The 12,509-nt window shown below is 46.3% G+C and overlaps 1 protein-coding gene across 1 annotated transcript in view; it reads left to right on the forward strand.

Moving 5' to 3' along the window:
- Positions 1-816: 816 nt before the first annotated feature.
- Positions 817-12,509, forward strand: part of PTAR1 (protein prenyltransferase alpha subunit repeat containing 1) — a 109,458-nt gene continuing 97,765 nt past the window's right edge. The window contains exon 1 of the mRNA XM_040417090.1: positions 817-943. Coding sequence (XP_040273024.1) covers positions 858-943 — 86 coding nt within the window. The 5' untranslated portion in view covers positions 817-857. The remainder of the gene's footprint in view (positions 944-12,509) is intronic.

Below are 12,509 nucleotides of genomic sequence, written 5' to 3' on the forward strand. Positions count from 1 at the left end.
GAGACGACATGTGTACACTGTGCGCGCCGTCTCCTCGTACAGCTGATCGGCAGGGGTCCTGGGTGTCAGACCCCCGCCGAGCTGATAAGTGTGAATTTTCTGTTTACAGGGCCAGGCTTTCCCCAACAGACCTATCACAGTCACTGCACACGCTGCCCAGTCCCACAAGTTTGCTGCATTGGGGTAACCTCGGATTCTGCTCTGTCCTTCAAACCGCACATCCAAGCCCTTTCCATCTCCTGACGCCTCCATCTCTCAGATCCGCACATTCATCAACCAGGAGTCTGCAAACATGCTTGTACATGACCTCATCATCTCCCGCCTGGACTACTGCAACATCCTCCTCTGTGGCCTTCCATCTAGCAGCCTTGCACCCCTCCAATCTAACCTCAACTAATCCACCACTCCCCCAGTTACCCCTCTGCCAATCCCTTCACTGGCTCCCCATTGCCACTGGTCAGACTCAGCCGGACCCCGCTAACACGTCATTCCCAACTTCTAGCAGGAATAATAGAGGAATGGCACAACATAGAGCCATAAGGATAGAGGGTCCACAAGTGACATTACATGGGGAATGCAGACAGGTCCTACACCGAGAAGGTCATGGACCTCAATCTCCAGAAAACAGCTGTGTGGTGAAGAAGCATGCGTCTGGTCTATGGATGCATTCACATGTGTGAACAGATGGCGGTCCAGGTGCCTTTATTGTCCCCTGCAGCAGCTGCCATGTATTCCTATGCAGCATTCGCCGTTACCGGGTGACGGCGCTGTGTAGCCGCCAAAGGGTTAAGTCCCCGGCGCAGGAGGCGGGTCAGGCTGACCCGGAAGCGCATGATTCTCCGCCCGTAGCCTCGGCGATGGCGGAATGGAAGGAGGAGGTGGAGGTGCTGGTGCAGCGGGTGGTGAAGGACATCACTGGCGCTTTCCGCAGGAACCCCAACATGTGAGTGACGGCGGCGGTGACGTCACACGGGCCTCGTGACGTCGCTGGCTTATGACATATTTGGCGGCAGGGATGGAGTTGGGGAAAGTTTGAGTGGTGTGGTGACCGCTGTCCTGTCACCGGTGCTGACTGTCCCGTCAGTGCTAACCTTCACCTGCAGGACTACCTACCTCCCACCTTACTTGTCCTTTTTTCATCTGAGTTTCAAGATCCAGAAGTTTATTTTAACACTGTTATCGCTATTTGAGGGTTTGCATTTTTCAATGATACAATTTTTGGGTACATATGGCACGGATATTGGCTTTATTATTTGGGGATGGGCGCCATTTCTGTTGGCTGTTTCCTATGTGGTAATAAAGATAACACATCAGTACAGGGTATATAGTTCTCTCAGCATAGAACAGCCTGGATCTGCCGGATACTGCCCACCGGACCCCTTTGACTATAATGGGGTCCAGCAGAGATCCCGACAAATACGCTGAGAATTGACGGGACAGAAACCGCTGCGCGGTGTATAGTCAGACGGGGTCCACAGCCGTCCGCAGGTGTGAAGGGAGCCTTACTACTTTTGCATAATATTCTTTGTTGGGGACAAAAATACATTTTTTACGTTGCTACGTTTGCTACGTTCAGCCAGTTGTTGTTGTTTTTTTTATAGATAGTACTTTTATATAATTTATTGATTTAGTTTTTGTAATGATTTTTTTTTTTGGGGGGGGAATCCAAAATAATCCAACACTTGCACCCCCGCTGTTTAACGTTATTCTATGGGTCTTAACGATTGCAACATTTCCAAATATATATATATTTTTTGTGGGGGGTGGGGACCATTTAGTTTTTTTTTTTTGTCTTCCTGTGGCATTTAAGGCAGCAGTTCTATGATCTTGTCTACTGTGCTTTGAAATACATATTATTTCAGCGCATTATTGTCTGTGCTGGGGGTCTTTTTGGATTACGGTAATAAGCATCGGTCCCCTGCGCTTCCATTGCAGTGATACAGAGAACTCCCTTCCTCTGTCAAACACCTTAGATTATGACCACACGGTGCGGTCATGTTGAGGTTTCAGCATGGCCGTGACGCGGTCTAATACAAGCTGCAGCGGGCTCTATTTAGGACCGCACCGTCAGTCTGCATTGTCAGTGGCCGTGCAGAACATTATCAATGCAGGCCGACTAAACAAGTGGTCCTAATTAGTTTAGAGACCACTGCAGCTTGTACAACTGCACTGTACTTGACTGTAGCGTGGCCGCAACACGACCGCCCCATGTCGTCTGACCCTAAGGATACATCCACACCGTGCACCTGTGCTGTGCTTTTTTTCTAAATCCTGTAAAGGCCCTCTAACTAGCAGTGTCCCAGTGATTGCTGTCGGAGTGGTGATCAGATGGGACCACTATGAGACATAAACTGCCGATCATCATTAGGACCACACTTCTGGTTGTTTTCTGATCTTTCCTATGGGCTTCTGGTTGTTGTCATCAGGAAGAAGGCACTTTCCGTACACTGTCTGTATGGATTAACTGTGATATCTTTTGGGATTACTGCTAAGAACACTGACCCAGCACCAGTTAAAGGGGTTGTCCGGGTTCAGAGCTGAAGGGCCGGACATACCCATAATTTCACCCAGGCAGCCCCCCTGATGTTAGCATCGGAGCATTTCATACTCCGATGCTCTCCCTTGCCCTTTGCTGGATAGCGCAGGGCAAGGGCTCTTTTGCCCGGCGCCTCCACAACGGCACTCTCAGGAGGGTGTCCCTGCCTCCCCAGGACAGGAAACAACGCAGAAGCTCAAGTTTAATAGGCTCCTTCCCTTTACCTGCTTCAGTTGTTGTTTCCTGTCCTCGGGATCGCTTGGAAGCAGCTCCTGTGGTGTCAGGAGTCCAAGTTACTACTGCACGGCCTGTTACTATTGCCCCATCCTGCGAAAGCCGGTGCAGAGGACGGGCACCGAAGGGGTCTGAAGCCTCTATCCCCGTCCTTAGGCATAAGCCCTTCAGTGAAGGCAGCCCTGGGCATCCGTTCCCCCGCTTCATCTCATGGCGGGGAACGAGGGATCGTGCGTATGTGCAAACAGGCCGAGAGTTCCGCTTGCCAGGCCTCTGTTAGTCACTTCCGTCAGCGCATGATGTCAGAGGCCTGGCGGGTATCAGGGGAGATGTTGGCAGGAAGGAGCGCTGCAGTACTAGCGTCTTCCTGACACGTGCAGCATGTCAGCTTCTCTGGATGTGCCAGAGTCCCGCAAGCCTGTGGATCCTTCTGCCGCCCAGAGCCCAGTAAGCCTCCTTCCAAATATTGTGCTACATGTGTTGCTCCTGCTACAGGGGGGGGGGGGGGGGACACAATTTTAATTATCCCCCCACTGGTGTGGTGCTGGTCCCAAGTTAGAGTTATGGCCACTAGCCCTGATTTATATTATCTTCTTGTAGGGCAGGGAGGCCAGCACCATTGAATCCTCTGGAGGAGAATTGGGGCGGAAAAAATGTGCAATCTGCAAAGAATCCCTGCCATCAGACTAAAAAGGCGCTCTGTCCCAGACAAAGTAGAGACCAAAGAGTCTCCTTCCTTCCTAGAATCTATAAGAAATATGATCAAGGAAGAAGTAATGACAGTGATAGATGCAAGACTACTACCATGTTCCCACCAACCATCCACCTCAAAAAGATCACAGACGTCGGAATTCCAAGTTGAACCTGACTCTGGTGATGGGGAAATATTCTCAGATGTAGGTTCTGAGTCTTCTGAGGATGATTCAGGGAAGCCCTTCTGTACCCCTGAGGACACAGAAAAATTATTGAAAACTATGAGAGCCACTTTGAAAATTGAGGAAGTAAAAGAGCCCCAGTCTATTCAAGATAGGATGTTTCAGGCACTGGGTCAAAAGAGTAGCAAGGTTTTTCCCGTTCATAACAGTATAAAAATGCTAATCGCTAAGGAATGGAAAGATCCTGAGAAGCGAAATGCAATCCCAAATGCCTTTAAGAGGAAATATCCTTTTGCAGATTCGGACTCAGCTTTGTGGGATAAGACTCCCAAGATGGATGCCCCTGTTGCCTGCATATCAAAAAAGACCTTGCTACCCTTTGAAGATATGGGCCTTTTAAAAGACCATATGGACAAAAAATGTGAGGGTCTTCTCAAACAGGTATGGGAAACAAACACTGCTATCTTAAGGCCGAGTATAGCGGCCACCTGCACCTCCAGATCATTGTCAGTCTGGTTAACCCAGTTAGAGGAACACTTGGCAGCCGCTGTCCCCAGAGAGGAAATTTTAGCCTCCATTCCCATTCTGAATCGGGCCTCAAATTTTTTGTCTGATGCCTCGGCAGATCTGGTGAAGCTCTCAGCTAGATCCTCTGCCCTTTCAAATGCCACACGTAGAGCCACATGGCTCAGGTCTTGGTTTGGGGACGCCAGTTCTAAGAGTCGTCTATGCTCCATCCCGTGTGAGGGGGATAAGATTTTTGGCCCTGTCCTAGACAATATACTGGATAAGGCATCAGACAAGAAAAAAGGTTTCCCGTCAGATTAAAAATTTTCCAACAAAGACAGTCTTTTCGTAAAAAAAGGATCCTAGATCTGATCAGAAGAGGAAAGAGAGCTTGGGAAAGTGGCAGCCCTCTAGAGCGAAGGGAAGAGGGATTCCTATTTACCCCAAAAACCTCTGCAAAACCCTTGCAATGACTACAGGTTTCAGGTAAGAGGCAGACTAACAAGATTTGTCTCGGCCTGGGACAATATTTCTACCTCTTCCTGGGTAATGGGCACTATAAGAGAAGACTACAAACTAGAGTTCAGTGCACCTCCTCCAAATTACTTCACGCTCAACAAACCATTACTTCAGAGGAAAAAACAGCAGGTTCTAGAATCCGAGATATGCTCTCTCCTACAAAAACAGGTCTTAATCCCGGTTCCAAGAGATCAGGCGGGAACGGGATTTTATTCTCCCATCTTTCTCATCCAAAAACCAAACAAATCCTTCAGATTAATAATAAACCTAAAAAAAGTGACAAAAACACATCTTACAAGAAGTTCAAAATGGACACCATAAAATCGACAGTAAATCTCTTCAGTCGCGATTGCTACACGGTAACTATGGATCTCTTCGACGCATATTACCATGTTCCCATACACAGACACTATCAAAAATATCTCAGTATTGTGTTTCTTTTGAAGGGGCAAAAATATCACTTCCAGTTTCAGGCCCTTCCCTTCGGGTTGTCATCAGTCCCCAGGGTTTAAAAAAAAATTATGGCAGAAGTAATGAGCTCTTTTCATCTCCAGGGAATACTAATCGTTCCATATTTGGACGACTTTCTGGTGGCAGCTCCGTCCCTGCAAGATCTCCAAGCTCATTTACGGGTTGTGAAAGAACAATTACTGGAACTAGGCTGGTTGATAAACGAAGAGAAGTCAGACCTAGTTCCCAGTCAACAAAAGGTATTTTTGGGAGTCATGCTAGATTCCCACAATCATATGTCCTTCCTCCCGCAAGAAAAGCAAACCTCTCTCTTTCAAAAGGTGGATCTATTCTGCGAGTCCAGAATAGTGTCCATCAGAGATATCATGATGCTGTTGGGCCATTTAACTTCCGCAATCCCTGCAGTCAGGTGGGCCCAGCATCATACAAGGATACTACAGATGTTCCTCCTAAAGTCCTGGGATGGAAATCAGGACACTTTAGACAAAAGAATAAAAAGTCCCTCTTAAGAGTAAAACAGTCTCTCCTTTGGTGGAGAATAAAGAAAAATCTTCAAAAAGGTATGTTCTGGCGACATACAAATCAGATAGTTATTACAACCGATGCCAGCGGTCGAGGTTGGGGAGGCCACACCCAAGGTCAAGCAGTACAGGGTGTTTGGAGTCAAAAAATGGCAGCAGCATCTTCTAATTTAAAAGAACTCATGGCGGTATACAAAGTACTACAGTCATGGCCAAAAGTTTTGAGAATGACAAAAATATTGGAAATTGGAAAAGTTGCTGCTTAAGTTTTTATAATAGCAATTTGCATATACTCCAGAATGTTATGAAGAGTGATCAGATGAATTGCATAGTCCTTCTTTGCCATGAAAATTAACTTAATCCCATAAAAAACTTTCCACTGCATTTCATTGCTGTCATTAAAGGACCTGCTGAGATAATTTCAGTAATCGTCTTGTTAACTCAGGTGAGAATGTTGACGAGCACAAGGCTGGAGATCATTATGTCAGGCTGATTGGGTTAAAATGGCAGACTTGACATGTTAAAAGGAGGGTGATGCTTGAAATCATTGTTCTTCTTCCATTGTTAACCATGGTGACCTGCAAAGAAACGCATGCAGCCATCATTACGTTGCATAAAAATGGCTTCACAGGCAAGGATATTGTGGCTACTAAGATTGCACCTCAATCAACAATTTATAGGATCATCGTAGAACTTCAAGGAAAGAGGTTCAATTCTTGTTAAGAAGGCTTCAGGGCGTCCAAGAAAGTCCAGCAAGCGCCAGGATCGTTTCCTAAAGAGTATTCAGCTGCGGGATCGGAGTGCCACCAGTGCAGAGCTTGCTCAGGAATGGCAGCAGGCAGGTGTGAGCGCATCTGCACGCACAGTGAGGCGAAGACTTTTGGAAGATGGCCTGGTGTCAAGAAGGGCAGCAAAGAAGCCACTTCTCTCCAAAAAAAACATCAGGGACAGATTGATCTTCTGCAGAAAGTATGGTGAATGGACTGCTGAGGACTGGGGCAAAGTCATATTCTCCGATGAAGCCTCTTTCCGATTGTTTGGGGCATCTGGAAAAAGGCTTGTCCGGAGAAGAAAAGGTGAGCGCTACCATCAGTCCTGTGTCATGCCAACAGTAAAGCATCCTGAGACCATTCATGTGTGGGGTTGCTTCTCATCCAAGGGAGTGGGCTCACTCACAATTTTGCCCAAAAACACAGCCATGAATAAAGAATGGTACCAAAACACCCTCCAACAGCAACTTCTTCCAACAATCCAACAACAGTTTGGTGAAGAACAATGCATTTTCCAGCACGATGGAGCACCGTGCCATAAGGCAAAAGTGATAACTAAGTGGCTCGGGGACCAAAACGTTGACATTTTGGGTCCATGGCCTGGAAACTCCCCAGATCTTAATCCCATTGAGAACTTGTGGTCAATCCTCAAGAGGCGGATGGACAAACAAAAACCCACAAATTCTGACAAACTCCAAGAAGTGATTATGAAAGAATGGGTTGCTATCAGTCAGGAATTGGCCCAGAAGTTGATTGAGAGCATGCCCAGTCGAATTGCAGAGGTCCTGCAAAAGAAGGGCCAACACTGCAAATACTGACTCTTTGCATAAATGTCATGTAATTGTCGATAAAAGCCTTTGAAACGTATGAAGTGCGTGTAATTATATTTCACTACATCACAGAAACAACTGAAACAAAGATCTAAAAGCAGTTTAGCAGCAAACTTTGTGAAAACTAATATTTTTGTCATTCTCAAAACTTTTGGCCACGACTGTACTTTCTCTACAATTAACCGTAAGATTTCAATACAGTTAACCGTAAGATTTCAACACTACCGTGGCTTATCTAAACCGCCAAGGGGGTGCAAAAAGCAAGGCACTGCAAGATCTTTCAAGAAGGATTTTTTTTCTGGGCCAAAAAGAACCTAAAAACCCTGACAGCAGTTCATCTAAGAGGCAAGGAAAACACAGTAGCAGACTATCTCAGCAGGAAAAGTCTGAAAGAAGAAGAATGGTCGCTAGACCCAGAAATGTTCAAACAAATATCAGAAAGGTGGGGAACCCCAATCATAACCTTTTCCCGGATCGAATAAACAGACAGGTCAAGAAATTTGGTTCCCTCTCCGTTTGGGATCAGCCTCTGATAGTAGATGCTCTGTCTACCCCATGGCCAAAGGGTCTTCTTTAGGCCTCTTTCACACGTGCGTTGCGGGAAAATGTGCGAGTGCGTTGCGGGAACATGTGCGATTTTTCAGCACGAGTGCAAAACATTGTAATGCGTTTTGCACTCGCGTGAGAAAAATCAACATGTTTGGTACCCGAACTTCTTCACAGAAGTTCGGGCTTGGGATCGGTGTTCTGTAGATTGTATTATTTTCCCTTATAACATGGTTATAAGGGAAAATAATAGCATTCTGAATACAGAATGCATAGTAAAATAGCGCTGGAGGGGTTAAAAAAAAATGTAACTCGCCTTAATCCACTTGATCGCGCAGCCCGGCATCTCCTTCTGTCTTCATCTTAGCTGTGTGCAGGAACAGGACCTGTGGTGACGTCACTCCGGTCATCACATGACCCATCACATGATCTTTTTACCATGGTGATGGATCATGTGATGGACCATGTGATGACCGGAGTGACGTCACCACAGGTCCTGTTCCTGCACACAGCTAAGATGAAGACAGAAGGAGATGCCGGGCTGCGCGATCAAGTGGATTAAGGTGAGTTACATTTTTTTTTTTTTTTAAATTTAACCCCTCCAGCGCTATTGTACTATTCATTCTGTATTCAGAATGCTATTATTTTCCCTTATAACCATGTTATAAGGGAAAATAATAATGATCGGGTCTCCATCCCGATCGTCTCCTAGCAACCGTGCGTGAAATTTCACGCAACCCCATTTACTTCTATGGGGCCTGCGTTGCGTGAAAAATGCAGAATATAGAGCATGCTGCGATTTTCAGGCAACGCACAAGTGATGCGTGAAAATCACTGCTCATGTGAACAGCCCCATAGAAACGAATGGGTCGGGATTCAGTGCGGGTGCAATGCGTTCAACTCGCGCATCGCATCCGCGCGGAATACTCGCCCATGTGAAAGGGGCCTTACTCTTTCCCACCTTTCAGTCTAATTCCGAGGGTATTGATGAAGGCAATGGAGGAAAAGGCGCAATTGATACTGATCTACCCCATGGCCAAAAGGTCCTGGTTTTCTCTCCTGTTCGATTTGGCAGCGGGGGAATTCTAGTCCCTTCTATCCTATCCAGGTCTACTGCGTCAAGGCCCATCCAAGTGTATACCAGTTGCACCTAACAGTCTGGAGACTGAACAAGTTCTACTAAAACGAAAGGGTCTGTCAGAACAGGTAATTTCCACTCTTTTTTATATAGTAAAAAGCATATAACTTCCAAAATCTATTCAAGAACATGGCAAACCTTCTTAATATTTGCGAGGGATTGATGGAATCTCAGTCAAGATCCCGACATTCCCCTTATATTGGATTTTCTTCAGTCCGGTTTAGACAAGGGGCTCAGACCAAGCACCCTTAAAGTGCAGATCTCGGCACTAAACAATTTTTTTCTAATTAAAGCTGGCAGATCTACCTCTGATAAAGAGATTTCTAAAAGGTGCAACAAGAAAATTCCCGTTTGTTCATTGCACTATTTCACCTTGGGATTTGAACCTAGTGCTGGAAGTTCTGATGGATGTGCCCTTTGAACCTTTACAGACTATCCCGCTATAACTTTTAACGTTAAAAACCACCTTTTTATTGGCAATTACTTCAGCCAGAAGCGTGTTGGAGGACAGTATTGTTCTCAGACATACCCCTATGTTTCTACCTAAGGTGATTTCCAAATTCCATCGTCAGCAGGAGGTATCCCTTCCATCTTTTTGCCCAAATCTATCGTCAAAAATAGAGGAAAAGTATCATAACCTGGACGTAAGACGGTGTATATTAACCTACCTGGAGGTCTCCAAAGAGTTCAGGAGCTCAGATCACCTTCTTCTTCAATATCAAGGTCAGCATAAAGGATCAGCAGCAAGCAAGAGTACCATCGCACGGTGGATCAGAAATACCATCGAATTCTGCTATCTTCACAAAGACTTGACTCCCCCCTACAGGGATTAATGCTTACTGCACCAGGGCGGTGTCTGCCTCATGGGCAGAAAATGCATCTGCGTCTGTGGAACTGATATGCAGGGCAGCCACGTGGGCAAACCCAAGTACTTTTCTCAAACACTGTAAGTTGGATGTACTCCATAACTATGATTTATATTTTGGCAGAAAAGTATTATCTGCGGTAGTCCCACCCTAATAGACTTTTGTTTCTCTGTTACTCCTGAGAGTGCTGTTGTGAAGGCGCCAGGTAAAAGGGTTAATTACTTTTACCGGTAATTGTATTTTCCAATAGCCTCCACAAGGGCACTGGAGTTTCCCAACCCTTATGTAAATTATGTTGTTATATTTTTAAATATTCAATACACTTCTTGCTCTACTAACAAGTCCTATGTCATTAACTGAAGTAGGTAAAGGGAGGGGGCCTTTTAAACTTAAGCTTCTACGTTGTTTCCTGTCCTGGGGAGGCGGGGACACCCTCCTGAGAGTGGCGTTGTGGAGGCTATTGAAAAATCCAATTACTGGTAAGAGGAATTAACCCTTTTATTTACAATAACACACTGCCGGGCAGAGGCTTCCACCCAGCAGTGTGTTTGGTGACGTCACCTGCTCTGATGGGCGGGCTTTAGCGTTGCCCTAGTCATTTTACAAGCTAGTGCAGCGCTAAAGCCCTACTATCAGTACCGGTGATGTCATCGGGCTCACTGCTGGGCGGAAGTCTCCGCCTGGCAGCCCTATGGAGAGCCCGGTTCTTCACCGGAACTGTGTGCAGGAAAGGGACCTGTTGTGACGTCACTCTGGTCATCACATGATCCATCACATGATCTTTTAACATGGTGATGGACCATGTGATGACCGGAGTGACGTCACCACAGGTCCTTTTCCTGCAATCAGCAAAGAAGGAGACAGAAGAGAAGCCGGGCTGCGCGATCAAGTGGACTAAGGTGAGTTTAATTATTATATATATTTTTTTTAACCCCTCCAGCGTTATTTTACTATGCATTCTGTATTCAGAATGCTATTATGTTCCCTTATAACCATGTTATAAGGGAAAATAATACAATCTACAGAACACCGATCCCAAGCCCGAACTTCTGTGAAGAAGTTCGGGTTTGGGTACCAAACATGCGCGATTCTTCTCACGTGAGTGCAAAACGCATTACAATGTTTTGCACTCGCGCGGAAAAATCGCACATGTTCCCGCAACGCCCGTGTGAAAGAGGCCTTAGGCTTCTGCTGACATTCTGCTGTAAACCTAAGCAGCATTTGTAACGCCCTTTTATTAATTAGTGTTTGTGCGCTTTGCTTGCGGCATAAGACGACCTTTATTTGCTATGCAGTTAGGCCCCAAGTGCCTCGGAGTGGGGCTTATCCATAGCTCCTACCCTAATTTCTAACGCCCTTCCCCTCTTCCTGCAATGTCATTCATTTCCCTCTGTGAAATGCTGTCCAGCACTTGTGCGTTACAAACACCGCTGTGGTCCTCGGCTTCACTGCTTGTAATGCGCATGCAGTGTGCCACAGATCCGTCAGAAGAAGAGTAAGTGCTCATTCAGATGATCTTATGAACGGGTCCGCCTCTTGCGGATCGGGTGCGGACTCCTTCATTTCATTGGGGCCGCAAAAGATGCCGACAGCACATCGTGTGCGGTCCGCATCCATAGTTCCGTTCCGCAGCCCCTCAAGAGAGATGGAGCAGGTCTTGACAAGGGGGCTTGGGCACATGCACAATGGATAAGGCCCCCCTGGGCACATGAGGCCTAATCTTTTTTTAACAACAATCAATTTATGCTGCAAGCAACCCACATGAATGCTAATAAAGGTATGTTTACGATGCTGTTTTGGTGCACAGAAGAACACTGCCAGAAGTATAAGTGAAAAGGAGGTGACGGAGCCCCTTTAACCCCTTTAGTACCGAGCCACTTTTCACCTTAAATCCCAGGCCGATTTTTGCAAATCTGACATATGTCACATTATGTGGTAATAACTCTGTAATAGTTTTACGTATCCAAGCAAAAAAAAATTAGCAATTTTCTAAATTTTAATTTCTCTGCTTTTAAAGGGGTTATCCAAGTTATGGGGGGAAAAAACAAAACATTACAAAACTCACCCAGACTTACATATACATGAGTTAACCCCTTCCTAACCTTTGACGTACTGTTACGTCATGGGAACCACTGGGTTCCCGCAATTTGACGTAATAGTATGTCATAGTGATCGCGCGAGCACCGGAGCGTTGCGCGCGTGATTACTGCAGGGGCCCGGCAGTCCGTGGTAGCCGGGCCCCTGCTGTATCCGCCGGTATCGCTGTAAAAGCCGATGCCGGCGGATTAACCCCTTTTATGCCGCGGTCCGCGCTGACCGCGACATAGAAGAGGTTTGTGTCGGGTGAAGGAGAGCATCGAGTCCCCGCGCTGCTGTGGCGGGGACCCGATGCGACACAAGGCAGCCTGATGCTGTGCAGAGGCTGCCCAATGCCTTGCACGGCATCGGGACCTGCCTTCCACGGGTGCCGAGGAGATCCAGCCTCAGGCTTGGTCTCCTAGGCAACCTGTTAGTGTATGACTCAGTGTCATACACTAACAGGCAATGCATTACAATACAGATGTATTGTAATGCATTGCAGAGGGAATCAGACCCCCAAAAGTGAATGTCATAAATAAAGTAAAGTAAAAAAAAAGTGTTTTTAATAAAATTAAGAAAGTAAAAAAGAAAAAAACGCCCCTTTTCCCTTATTTTAT

The sequence above is a fragment of the Bufo bufo genome, chromosome 2 (assembly GCF_905171765.1).
Source record: "Bufo bufo chromosome 2, aBufBuf1.1, whole genome shotgun sequence".
Lineage (NCBI taxonomy): Eukaryota > Metazoa > Chordata > Amphibia > Anura > Bufonidae > Bufo > Bufo bufo.